This window comes from Hypomesus nipponensis, chromosome 13 (assembly GCF_054491055.1).
Source record: "Hypomesus nipponensis isolate SF chromosome 13, ASM5449105v1, whole genome shotgun sequence".
Lineage (NCBI taxonomy): Eukaryota > Metazoa > Chordata > Actinopteri > Osmeriformes > Osmeridae > Hypomesus > Hypomesus nipponensis.
The window spans coordinates 8690065-8701626 of NC_140373.1; the positions used below are offsets into that span (position 1 = coordinate 8690065).

The 11562-nt window shown below is 49.9% G+C and overlaps 1 protein-coding gene across 2 annotated transcripts; it reads left to right on the plus strand.

Annotated features, from left to right (window-relative positions):
• The first annotated feature begins 77 nt into the window (after positions 1–77).
• ccdc57 (coiled-coil domain containing 57) lies at positions 78–11422 on the plus strand. Of its 2 annotated transcripts, XR_014729603.1 has the most exons (20): positions 78–609; positions 711–854; positions 983–1091; positions 1790–1891; positions 1999–2156; positions 2293–2367; positions 2445–2645; positions 2977–3135; positions 3230–3392; positions 3482–3574; positions 4973–5303; positions 6523–6723; positions 7049–7149; positions 7249–7506; positions 7634–7871; positions 8368–8504; positions 9058–9207; positions 9453–9663; positions 10020–10161; positions 11034–11166. XR_014729603.1 is itself a non-coding variant. In XM_084670956.1 (19 exons), the coding sequence occupies exons 1-19, from the start codon at positions 347–349 to the stop codon at positions 11228–11230; spliced, it is 3291 nt and encodes a 1096-aa protein (XP_084527082.1). In that variant the 5' UTR covers positions 78–346; the 3' UTR covers positions 11231–11422. The 2 variants fall into 2 exon arrangements, 1 of the variants encoding a protein (XP_084527082.1); XM_084670956.1 differs by lacking the exon at positions 10020–10161 and having other exon boundaries at positions 11034–11422.
• Positions 11423–11562: the final 140 nt, after the last annotated feature.

An 11562-nucleotide genomic window follows, 5' to 3' on the forward strand; every position in this document is an offset into this window, starting at 1 on the left:
TTTAAAATAATGTATTGCACAGTGAACGGTAGGCTGCTCTCTTCTCGGCTCATGTATTACACGGAATATTTCGACGACGGACAGCGTTTCTGTTTCCATAGAAACAGCTCACATCAGTGGGAGAAGGAAGTTTGTTAAGCTAACTGGCTAGATATCCACAGTTTAGTCATCCACAAGATATTCACCGTTTGGATACAAATTAAGTTATGTTGGGGTTATGCTACATAATATATGCCAAAAACTTCCTGTTTTTCAAAACCATGCTAACTAAGCTAGCTAACGTCAACTTCTGGTAGCTGTCGTCAAGTACAGTACAGTAGGAATATCTCTGTTCAACGCAGCTGCTATGCAGTCGTATGGAGCCGCAGGCGACCTGGAGGCCCAGTTGGCCAGAAAGGAACGGGAGTGGAAGGAGCTGCAGAGCCTGCGCGTACTGCAGCTGGAATCATCACTCCGCGGAACTCAGGACGAGCTTTCCGTCCTCAGACAGCGCTTTCAGCAGCTTCGAGACGACTTCCGTTACAACCTGACCGTGCTGGAGGAGAGGGACCGCGAACTGGAGAAATATGACGCAATGGCATCAAGAGTTCAGGCCACAGAGACCGCCAGGTGAGGAGTGTTGATTTTCCATTCTGCCTTTTTAACCACACTTGCTGCCATTTGCTGAGGGGTCGCTTTTTACCATTCCAAACGGCTGTTTTCTGCTATAGACAAGAGGAGGTGAGCCAGCTTCGTATTCAGGTGGCCAAACTGCAAGAGCAGAGAGAAAAGGAGGAGAGAGAGAGAGAGGAAGAGAGGCGACGCAGTCATCAGAGAGCTGCTGAACACAGGCTGCAGCTGGAAAGACTGCAAGGGTGAGATCTGCCAGAGGGTAGAGGAACCGATGGAGGGGACAGGAGAAGAAGGGCAAAGGAGAACGTGTTTTGAGTAAATCCTCTCTGTGATGCCTAGCTCTGAGCATGGTTGGCTGTGTGTGTGTCAGCTGTAAGGACGGAGACATCCAGAAGCAGAGGGAGGCATATGAAGGGATGAAACGAGATCTGCAGCACCGCCTACAGGAGGTCGAGGGGGAGCTGGCCCTGCAGAAACAGGTGAACACACATACACACACACACACACACACACACACATACACACACTTACACCCATACACACAGACTAAAGAGGAGCCTTTACAGCATCAGTACCTCTACAATAAACCTAGACTCCCCTGAACATGAGCCCGACCTGCAGTCACGTGTGTGGAGGGGTGTTTAGTGTGTGCAGGTGGCAAACTGTCTGATGATGAACTCAGTGACTTTAAGACCCCCTCCACCAAGCTATGTGTTTGTACTGAACATTCTCAAGAAGGCAACAGGAGATGGTGACTCCTGCTCTGGTGAATGAGAAGCTTCAGCTAGGGGGCTGCTGGGCTTGACTGCTCAGGTCAGATGGAAGAACCATTTTGGCATGACACAGTAGTCATTCTGAGGTTACCCTACCCCCCTCCTAACCCTAACCCCCTCCGTCTTTCCATTATCCAGAACCCACATAGTTAAACCAGAACAGCCTAGTTACCCTGACTCCTGACTGCACAGGCCTCATAAACATTAGGGAAGCTCCCCATAGAAACACTCCCCATAGCAACACTTTCCATAGCAATGCTACTGACCCTCAGTTCAGCTTTGCTCCAGTACCACATGTTTGCATATGTCCAAATATAAACCATCATATCATACCAATACAGTCTGGTGGACGAGGTACAGCGGTGTTATTGATCAATGTTATTGATAGGGTTTTGTGTTATCAGGAGCTGATGGCTGACTTTGATAATGATCTGAGACTGAGAGAGCATGAGTTCAACCTGAGGATGGACGAGATGCGCGCTGTGGTTCTGGCTCACGAGCTCAAGGTGAGGAGTGTGTGTACATGTATCTGTGTGTGTAAAAATTCCCAGCTAAAGCTGGTTGGGTGAAAGTTGTGTTCATCCCTGGTGTGTGTGTGTGTGTGTGCCCCCAGGTCAAGCTGCTGTCTAAGGAGGCTGAGGTCCTGGCCCAGACCCAGCTCCAGACCCAGGAGAGGCTGACAGCTTCTGAGGAGCTCTGTCAGAACACACACACCCTGCTGCAGCGCAGGCAGCTGGAGATACAGGACATCACGGCGGTCAAGGACAGCAGGTACACCCGTGTGTGTGTGTGTGTGTGTGTGGGTGTACTGATGTAGCGTGCTGGTGTCTTTTGAGTCTGGCCTGTACTTGTGTGTGTGTGTGTGTGTGTTTGTGTACGCGCTGTGAGACTCTCACCGTGCCGTCAGGATCAGGCAGCTGGAGGAGGAGCTGAGGAAGATGGAGGCCAGGAGGAGGACAGAGGAGGAGGCCTGCAACAGGAAGTGAGTCCGGCTGCTGATGTCATCATCATCATCATGAGGATCAATACAGGTCACTCATCGGTGCGTGTCTTGTGTAGGCATGAAGATCTGGACCGGGCCGTGAGGGAGAGGGAGGCCCAGCTGGAGGCTCTGAGGGGGGCTCACTCCTCCCAGCTGGGCCTGGTGGAGACCCAGTCCTCCCAGCTGCAGAGCCAGCTTGACGCTATGGCTACACACACACGCAGGGCCCAGAGAGAGCAGGCGGAGGCACTCGCACTCAGAGACCAGCAGATAGAGAGGTGTGTGTCCATGTGTGTGTGTGTGTGTGTGTGCATGCATAGCCAGTGATTAAGTGTGTGGGTGTTGATCACTGGTGCTGTCAACAGAGCTGTGATTACGTAACCATGTGTGAAAGGAGAGAGCGCAGTGAAGAAAAGACACGCCTCCCAATAGGATCCATAGACAGCATTGCGTTCAGTGTTAATATATTCCTTTAAGGACAATACCCATCCATATACTTCTTGTGCTAATACGGTAAGAGTCACATAACTTTTAAATATAGCAATGGAATGCCTTACCTTTGTGTATGTGTGTGTTTGTGTGTATGTGTGTCTGTCTGTCTGTCTGTAGGCTTCGTACTGAGCTGGAGACGACTCGAACTGGCTGGGACACATACATCACTCAGGTTTCCAAGGAGACTGTCGTCAAGGACACAGAGCTGCTGGCCCTGCAGGAAAGAGAAGCCAAGCTCAGGACTGAACTGGAGAGGAGCAGGGGGGAGGCAGAGAGGTGAGGAGGAGACAGAGGTGGGGGGGCGGGGTGGAGGAGTGGAGAGGATAAAGGGATCGATTGATGGCTTGATGTGTGTGTGTGTGTGTCCCAGGTACAAGCAGCAGCTGGGCCTGGGTGTGGAGAGGGAGAAGGCCCTGGAGCAGAGGAGGGTGCAGCTGGAGCTGGAGTGGCAGAGACGCTGTGAGGACCTCAAGGTTGAGCACTACCTGGCCAGCGAGGGCTTAATACAGGGCCTCACCCAGGCCAGGGACCAGGTACACGCACGCACACACACACACACACACACACACACAGAGGCTGTGGGCTGTGACAGTGACGTGGAGGATTGTGCTGTGGTCCCCAGGCAGCGGCAGAGCTGAGGGAGAGGGAGAGAGAGCTGCAGGACGTGGGGGTCTTACTGCGCACCGTCACAGCAGAGAGAGACCAGGCCCTGCGGGTACAGTAAACACACTCCGGGAGAAATGGAAATGTTGAGGCAAAGGCTCCCTGCTGTGTGTGTGTGTGTGTGTGTGTGTGTGTGTGGCGGAGAAGCTCAGGTCTGGATGAACCCGAACCCAGACAAGTGTTGTTGTTACCACAGTTATTCTGGGGGGCTAGATTGAGGGGACAGCTACCGGAGGCGTGACTGAAACTGGATCGTTTTGGCCGCCGTTAGTTATGCTGGATTAAAGGGTCTTGAAATAGCATCTGAGAAGAGCTGCTGTACCCTGACAGGGTGGCATGTTCTCCCTACACCCCCCCTCCCCATCTCCCCTCCCCCTCTCGTTATCTCTCTCTCTGTCTATCTCGTACGCCGGTTCATCCAGATGTCTTTTTTAGGAGCTGGCCTTTCCCTGTGCCTCCAGAGTGATCTGATGACCTTTTCCTCTGGCTGGCAGGCTGGCTAGCTGCTGGCTGACTTTCTGGCTGCTACAGTTCTTCTGGTGGCTATGGACACAAGCAGCCAGCTGAGGAATTTTACAGTTGAAGCTCCCCTCCTTTTCCCCATCCTCTTTCTCGTCTGACCGACCGCCACTCTAACCACCCCGCCATGTCAGCTGTAGCACGCTGTGTAAACCTGACTTCCATATGCTCTCCCTGTGACATCATCTCCCTCCACCTGGCCCAGGATTTAACGTCCGACCCAGTTGGACCGTGAAATGTTTAGAAACCATAAACTCACTTCAGAGAGATTGGTGGATAGCTCTGTGGTAGAGTATGACTGCAAATCCAGAGGTTGTAAATTCCTGCCTATACGTCACTTAGAAAGCATTACATTATGACATGATCTAGTAAGTTCAACCTGGTCTGTTTGGACTGTTGACAAACTGTTTTGCTCAAACAGAGAATCCAGTCTTCATAATTGCATCAGCAGAAGTTGTTCCTGTGGCCTGTTTACCCTGTAACAACACCCAAACGATCTGATCTGACTCTAGATCAGATGCTAAGTCAACTAGTGTGTCATGTATTAGCTGGGTGGGGTGTTGGTGATCTGACCCCAGGTTTGCTGTTAAAGACATCTGCTTGGTTTGGGAAACTGGACTCGCTTTCTGTCACAACACCAAAGGTCAGGAGTTTTGCGGAGGCAAAGGTCACCATGCCTCTGAGCAATTCCTGTTGCGTTCTGGAAGACACATGGGTGTAGGTTTTCAGTCAACCTTGACTTCTCATTAGTACATCAGCTGTGTGAGGTGGTGGATAAGCTAAGTCTGACAGACCCTGACAATACTGAAGGTAGAGATGATAAGGAACTACAGCAGTACAGACTTACTACTCCATCTAGTGGTCATGGAGATGAACCTTGTGTGTGTGTGTGTGTGTGTGTGTGTGTGTGTGTGTGTGTGTGTGTGTGCAGGGCTCGAGACCAGGCCAGGGCGTGGCCTCCCTCCCGTCTGAAGAGCTGCGTCTGCTGCAGCAGCAGAACAGCAGTCTAAGGGCTGTGGTGGCCCAGATGAGGAGGGATATGGAGGTCCTTAGCCAGCAGAGGACCTCCCATGCTCCTACCCCTGCTCCTGCCCCTGCTCCTACCCCTGCTCCTGTCCCTGCTCCTACCCCTGCTCCTGCCCATGCTCCTGCTCCTGTCCCTGCTCCTGTCCCTGCTCATCCCAGAGTCCCAGGGGATTTCACCTCCACCCTGCAGCCCGCTGGACCTCCAGCCAAGACCACTGACAAGACCAGTCCACTAGGTGAAGATGACACACACACATACAATGTACACACACACTGTACACGCACTTAGTGTGGCACTTAAACATTATATCAGGTGAAATAATACACATGATGGCAGGACAGACCCTTTGCATGTTAAGGGAGGGGGAACACATTAGGGGTTGACTGATATCCGTTTTTCAGGACCAATACCGATACCGATTATTACAGATCAAGTAGACCGATAACCGATGTTTTAAACCAATATACAGTACATATCTAGTGTGAAAATTTTAATTTTTCTCAAAATTAAGAATAAAAAGGCCTCTGACAAAGAGTCTCTTTAAATGATTTTAACAAAATCTTTAATTCTGAGAACTGTTAATAATAACAACATTAATATTAATAATAATAACCACAACATAAAAAGTGCAGGCAGCATCCATCAACATTCTGAAAACTTAACTACATTTAAACCACTACAAGCAACAAATGAACAAATAATGGAAAATACATGTAAAAGTTTTATAATCTAATAAAATGGGTAGGGCTAGTAATCAGAAGGTTGTCGGATCGATTCCCCGCCGTGCCATATGACGTTGTGTCCTTGGGCAAGGCACTTCACCCTACTTGCTTCGGGGGGAATGTCCCTGTACTTACTGTAAGTCGCTCTGGATAAGAGCGTCTGCTAAATGACTAAATGTAAATGTAGTCTCAATCCAGCAGCACCAGGTTGTGGTGCAGGAAAAAATTAAATAAAATCTGTAAATCGGTTTTGAAAATGACCGATACCGATAACCATAAAAATTATCGGCGCCGATAATCAGTCAACCCCCAGCGAGTCTCAATCCAGCAGCACCAGGTTGTGGTGCAGGAAAAAATTAAATAAAATCTGTAAATCGGTTTTGAAAATGACCGATACCGATAACCATAAAAATTATCGGCGCCGATAATCAGTCAACCCCCAGCGTGTGTGCTAGTGTTCATGATGGGCTCTGTGTGTGTCTGTTTATGATGGGCTCTGTGTGTGTATGTGTGTGTTTATGGTGTGTGTATGTGTGTGTATGTGTGTGTTTATGATGGGCTCTGTGTGTGTGTGTGTGTGTGTGTGTGTTTATGATGGTCTCTGTGTGTATGTGTGTGTTTATGATGGGCTCTGTGAGTGTGTGTGTGTTCATGATGGGCTCTGTGTGTGTGTGTGTTTATGATGGGCTCTCTGTGTGTGTTTATGATGGGCTGTGTGTGTGTGTTCACCAGGGTACACTGAGGCCATGGAGGAGCAGCTGTCAGAGGTTAAGGCACGCTGCAGACAGCTGGAGGAGCAGCTAGATGGGGCCACCAGAGCCCTGAACTCCCCCACAGACTCCCTGGTCCCCCCGCTGGCCCTCCCGCTGGACCCCGTCTCAGCAGACAACGCCTACCTGCAGAACCACATCCGCTCGCTCAATGAGACCATAGGTGAGAGAGGATAAGGCAGCCGCTGGTTAAGAAGACCACAGCTGGAAGCATCAGTGAGGGATTACTGGTGGGAGAGACTAGGATTAGGAGACACTAGGATTAGGAGAGACTCACTGGTCAGATACACAGTAGGAAAAACTGAACTGTTAGGAAACCAGTTCTAAGAAAAAGTTATGATTGGACAGGCCGTAAACAAGTAAGACCATCGTTAAATTGACATTAAATTGATGTTGAAAGGGGTGGATATTCTTAGGAATGTTGAGATAGACAACTTTCACATGACATGCAACATTCTGATTGGCCATTGGCTGTGTGTCCTGGTCAGGTGGTCTGCGTGTTGTGAAGGTTGCTTTAACTGCAGCACTGAGAAAGCATGAGGTTAGGGTCGCACACCTGGAGTCTGCCATGGCCTCCCTCACACAGCAGGTAACACACAAATATTCCCCAACTGTTACAAAAACTGCTGTCTCTCGTGTCATCTAAACTGTTTAGCCTGTTATCTCATCTCTGCATCTTTTCGTCCAGTGTCATTCCAAGCAGGTAGAGGGGGAGGAGCTGCGCTTGGAGCTGGCCAATCAGAAGCGGAGTTGGAAGGCAGAGGAGGCGGGGCTGCACCAGAAGCTGGTTGCCTTAGAGATGGAGCTGGCAGAAGTGAGGAGGGAGAAAGAGGAGTACCAAAAGGGAAGCATCCTCACCAACCTTGAGACGGTTGCCCTGGGCAACCAGGTATCGGCTCTGAAGATGGACATCGCCAGCAGGAGAGAGCCCATTGTCTGTGAACAGGTAACGTGGAAACCACCTTGTGTGTCAGTCATCAAGACTTTTTCCTTTGTTGTGAAAGAAGTTTGTCTTCCCTTCTCTTTTTTCTCCCTCTTGCTCGTTCTCTCTCTCCGTCCATCCCTCCATTCAGAGTGAGATGGTACATGAGCTGCAGGAGGAGAACCTCCGTTTGAGACAGCAGCAGCTTCTATCCCTGAGGTCTGGGGTGGGCCTGGGGGCCGCCCAGGGGTATAAACCCAGCTCCCCACTGCCAGAGACCAGACTGAAGCAGGCTGCCCGATGTATTGCCCGTCTGAGCAGGGACAAGCAGCAGTTGATTGAGATGGGGAATCGGCTCCGCTCCCAGCTCATCCATGCAGGACTGGAGGGTATGCCTGATTCCAACACCAGGCAGCTTGTTTTAGACTTCTGCTTTGTGCATATAATTAACGGGCAACACCGTACTCTCAATATAGGGCAAACAAGTTCAGCCCAGTCATAGGAAAACACCCCCTAGAACTGGACTCTGGTAGTCACCGGGGTTTGGTAACAACCCCTGGCACAGAACTCCTTAGAAACACTGTTCTGTTATGCAATACTGTCCTGAGTTACATGAGCGGTGGGCATGGCACCTGTTGGTTTAAACAGTTAGCATCAAAGCCAGGAAGTCTATCCCTGTTGTGATGAGATGGAGTGGAGGGCAGTGTTGACTGGACAGGAAGCTTCCGTGTTGCTCTTCCGCCTCACCACCCTGATCACTGCTGAACTGCAGGATTATGGGAGACTCAAAAGAGCTTGCACATACCGCATGGTGAACAAACACCCCACACACATTCTTTTGTGTTCATCTTTCTCCCTCCCTCCCCCCCTCCCTCTTCCCCTCAGTCCCCCAGCCAGTGCCTGTGTTTTCTCCAGCACCAGAGGCAGCGGGGCCAGAGAGAGACGGGTCTGGCCCCGGACCGGACCATCAGCAGGGGCGGCTGTCTGTTCTGGAGCAGCTGCAGTACCAACTCACCACACAGGTGGCGCCACACTGCACTCAGGATTGTCAGCCTCTCCACTCTGTTCCGTCACTCCTTGTTTGATAAAAGAGAGGAGTAAATACACTAGGTCAAACTAAACTCATATTAAGACCTGATAACATTAAGATAAGACTTTATTAATCCCATAGGGAAATCTATGTTTTATTGTCTAGAACAGGGTTCTCATATCCCGGTCCTCGAGGGTCATTGTCCTTCATGTTTTAGATGTTTCCCTCCTCCAGCGCACCTGATTCAAATGAATGGTCATTACCCAGCTTCCACAGAGCTTGATAACAACCCACTCATTTGAATCAGGTGTGCTGGAGCAGGGAAACATCTAAAACATGCAGGACAGCGGCCCTCGAGGACCAGGATTGGAGAACCCTGGTCTAGAATCTCACAAAATCCATTTCAGTTCAACCAAACCTAAGTGTGTTCTCTGAGGAGATTTTACAATGTAAACTCCTCTCCAGGAGAATCTCTAGTCTGGTGCTACTCCCCAGGCATCCTGTAGAGGGCGCTCTAGTCTGACCCGTCTCTGTGCCTCCCCCAGGAACTGCAGTACGCTCAGAGGGAACCCAGGACAGGGGCCTCCGTCAGGGTACAGCCCCTCTCCAACAGGGAAGGTGGGGGGCAGGGCCCAGGCCGGGACAGGGCTGCCAACCCCTGGGACCAGGGGAGCAGGGACACACACAGACAGGAGGTAACAGCCTGACACTGCTGTGATCTGACCCTAACCCTGACCGGCTGGAGCAGCTCTCTTCACTCAGCATTAGTGATCTGAACCACTATCACTTTACAGTGGTGTAGCCTTCAGTGTGATACCCATCCACTCGCTAAACAATGCTGACATTACACAGGGACTTAACTCTCAATACTACCTTGTGCGTGTGGTCGTAACACAATAGCGATGCAACCCCCTCACCCTGCCCTCTCTGTCCTTGACAGCGTTCTCGGAGCAAGGAGAACACGCCTCCTCCTCTCAGCCAATCACCAACCCTGTTGAAACGGGACGTGGCGTCACGTTCCTCCTCCAGCCCGTCTGGTGCGCTGGTGTCGTCCCTGGCGACGGAGGGTTCGCTGAGGGAGGTGTGGCAGGTGCTGGACAGAGGGCCGAGCCCCTCTGTGCTCACCACACCCAGACTCAGCTCTGACACAGGTTAGGGTCACTCTCAACACTTTCTGTCCGCACACACTCTCACACACACTCTACACACACAATTTAACACCAGCAGTCATCATTTTACTCAGTGAGAGTTTAGAAAGGCCCACTCTCATGAGGTGGATCTGCTGTACATAAGTTCACTCCTGGTATTAAATGAATGTGTCTAAAATGAGTTTAAATTTACTATATAAATTATAGGTTCAAATAAAAATGTCTGTATTCTCACTGCCTCACATACTTATAAGCAAACTCACCTGTACTTAGTTTTAATGCTGTTACAGTATGTGGTAGCCAATTGTATAATTGGTCATTGTTGTCAATGTTGTCATTGTTGTCTCCTCCATGGACAGATTTCCAGGAAATAGCCTGCCAGGGGTGTGTTCTATCTGAGTCACCTCATCTCATACAGACTGGTGTTTCAGCATTCTAGAGAGCCTCAACCAGCCCAGTATCACTCTGTCACAACACATCATATAATCTCTCACACACAAGGTTAGGTCTAAACCTATTTGCTAAGTGTCTTGCCACATTGCAGCACTGTATATTTAGGCCACATATCAAACGCCCCTTGTGAAACAATAAAACTAAAAATGTTTCACAAACCGTGGACTGCGGTATAGACAGGATTGCATAGCTGAGGGTGTGATAAGCCAATGTGCTGTCCTTGTTCCTGTTCCACTTCTGGGGGATCAGGGCCAGAGTTTCCCAACCCCCTCAACGTAGCTTTACGATACTGTCACCTTGCGTTACTCCTGGTCGTCTGCCCTATGGTGCCCTCCCTTGAGTCCCCTGGCCTTGTTAGCCCCAGCCAGGCATGGGGGCACGCAGTGCCCCAGCCTGCTGGAGGAAGTGCTGCTGACTAGTCATCTGGCTATCCTAGCCTAGCACATGCATTTCCCTTGGCACACAAAGTGTGTGTGCCCCGAATGTATGTTCGTGTGTATCTCTCTTTGTGTCTCTCTGTGTGGGGGGGGTGCATTTTTGCGTGTGTACGTGTGTGTTTTCTGTGTGTATGTGATGCCTCAGTAAAGTGGCTGGCCTCAGGGACAGCCAGCACTCCAGCTGTCTGAGAACAGGTATCACTTCAGCTGCAGAGAGCCTGCCAAGGTTTAAACATCATGCTGCAGAGACACACTGGACGTTCACGTGAACAGTGCTACAAGACATGCACTGCACATGGACGTGCACTGACAAGGATGCATAGATACATCCACGTTTAATACAGCAACAAAAAAACACAATACTCTGCTTAACCAATTAGAAGTTTGAATGAAAAGAAATACTCTGCTGCACCGGCCATCTGTTGTGTGAACTGAGACAGTGCTTGGTCTATGGTGGTGTGATTACAAGATCTATTCGCACAGGGGATCAGGTGGAGATGACCAGGTGTGAGCTGAAAGAGGCCAGTCCAGAGAGGCAGATGAGGGGGCTACAAGGGACCAGAGCTCCTGTCCAGGAGAGGAGAACCACCACCAGGCCCAACCAACCCTCAGCCAAAATCAGAAACACCAAGCCTGCCAGCAGGGGTGGAAAGATCAGGAACTACAATATTAAAGACTGAAGGATGGGCGTAGACATGGACGGATGGATGGATGGACACTAGTGATAACTTTTGCATTTATGTCACCAATCATGAAAATCCTGTGTGTGGCTGACTGTTTCCTCACCTGTCTCCTATATCAAATGTTTTATAAATAATTATGAATTACTGTGAATTTCAATAAACAAATGTCCATCACTTACTCCGTGACAAATATCGTATTTTATTACTTGAAATAAAAAAATAAGTAATATATGTGGTGATTTATGTGGTCAGTGAATGAATACACATTGTGACATTACGTGTATTAGACTTCATGCAGCGCCGGTGGCGCCTGCTTTCTAAACAAGTAA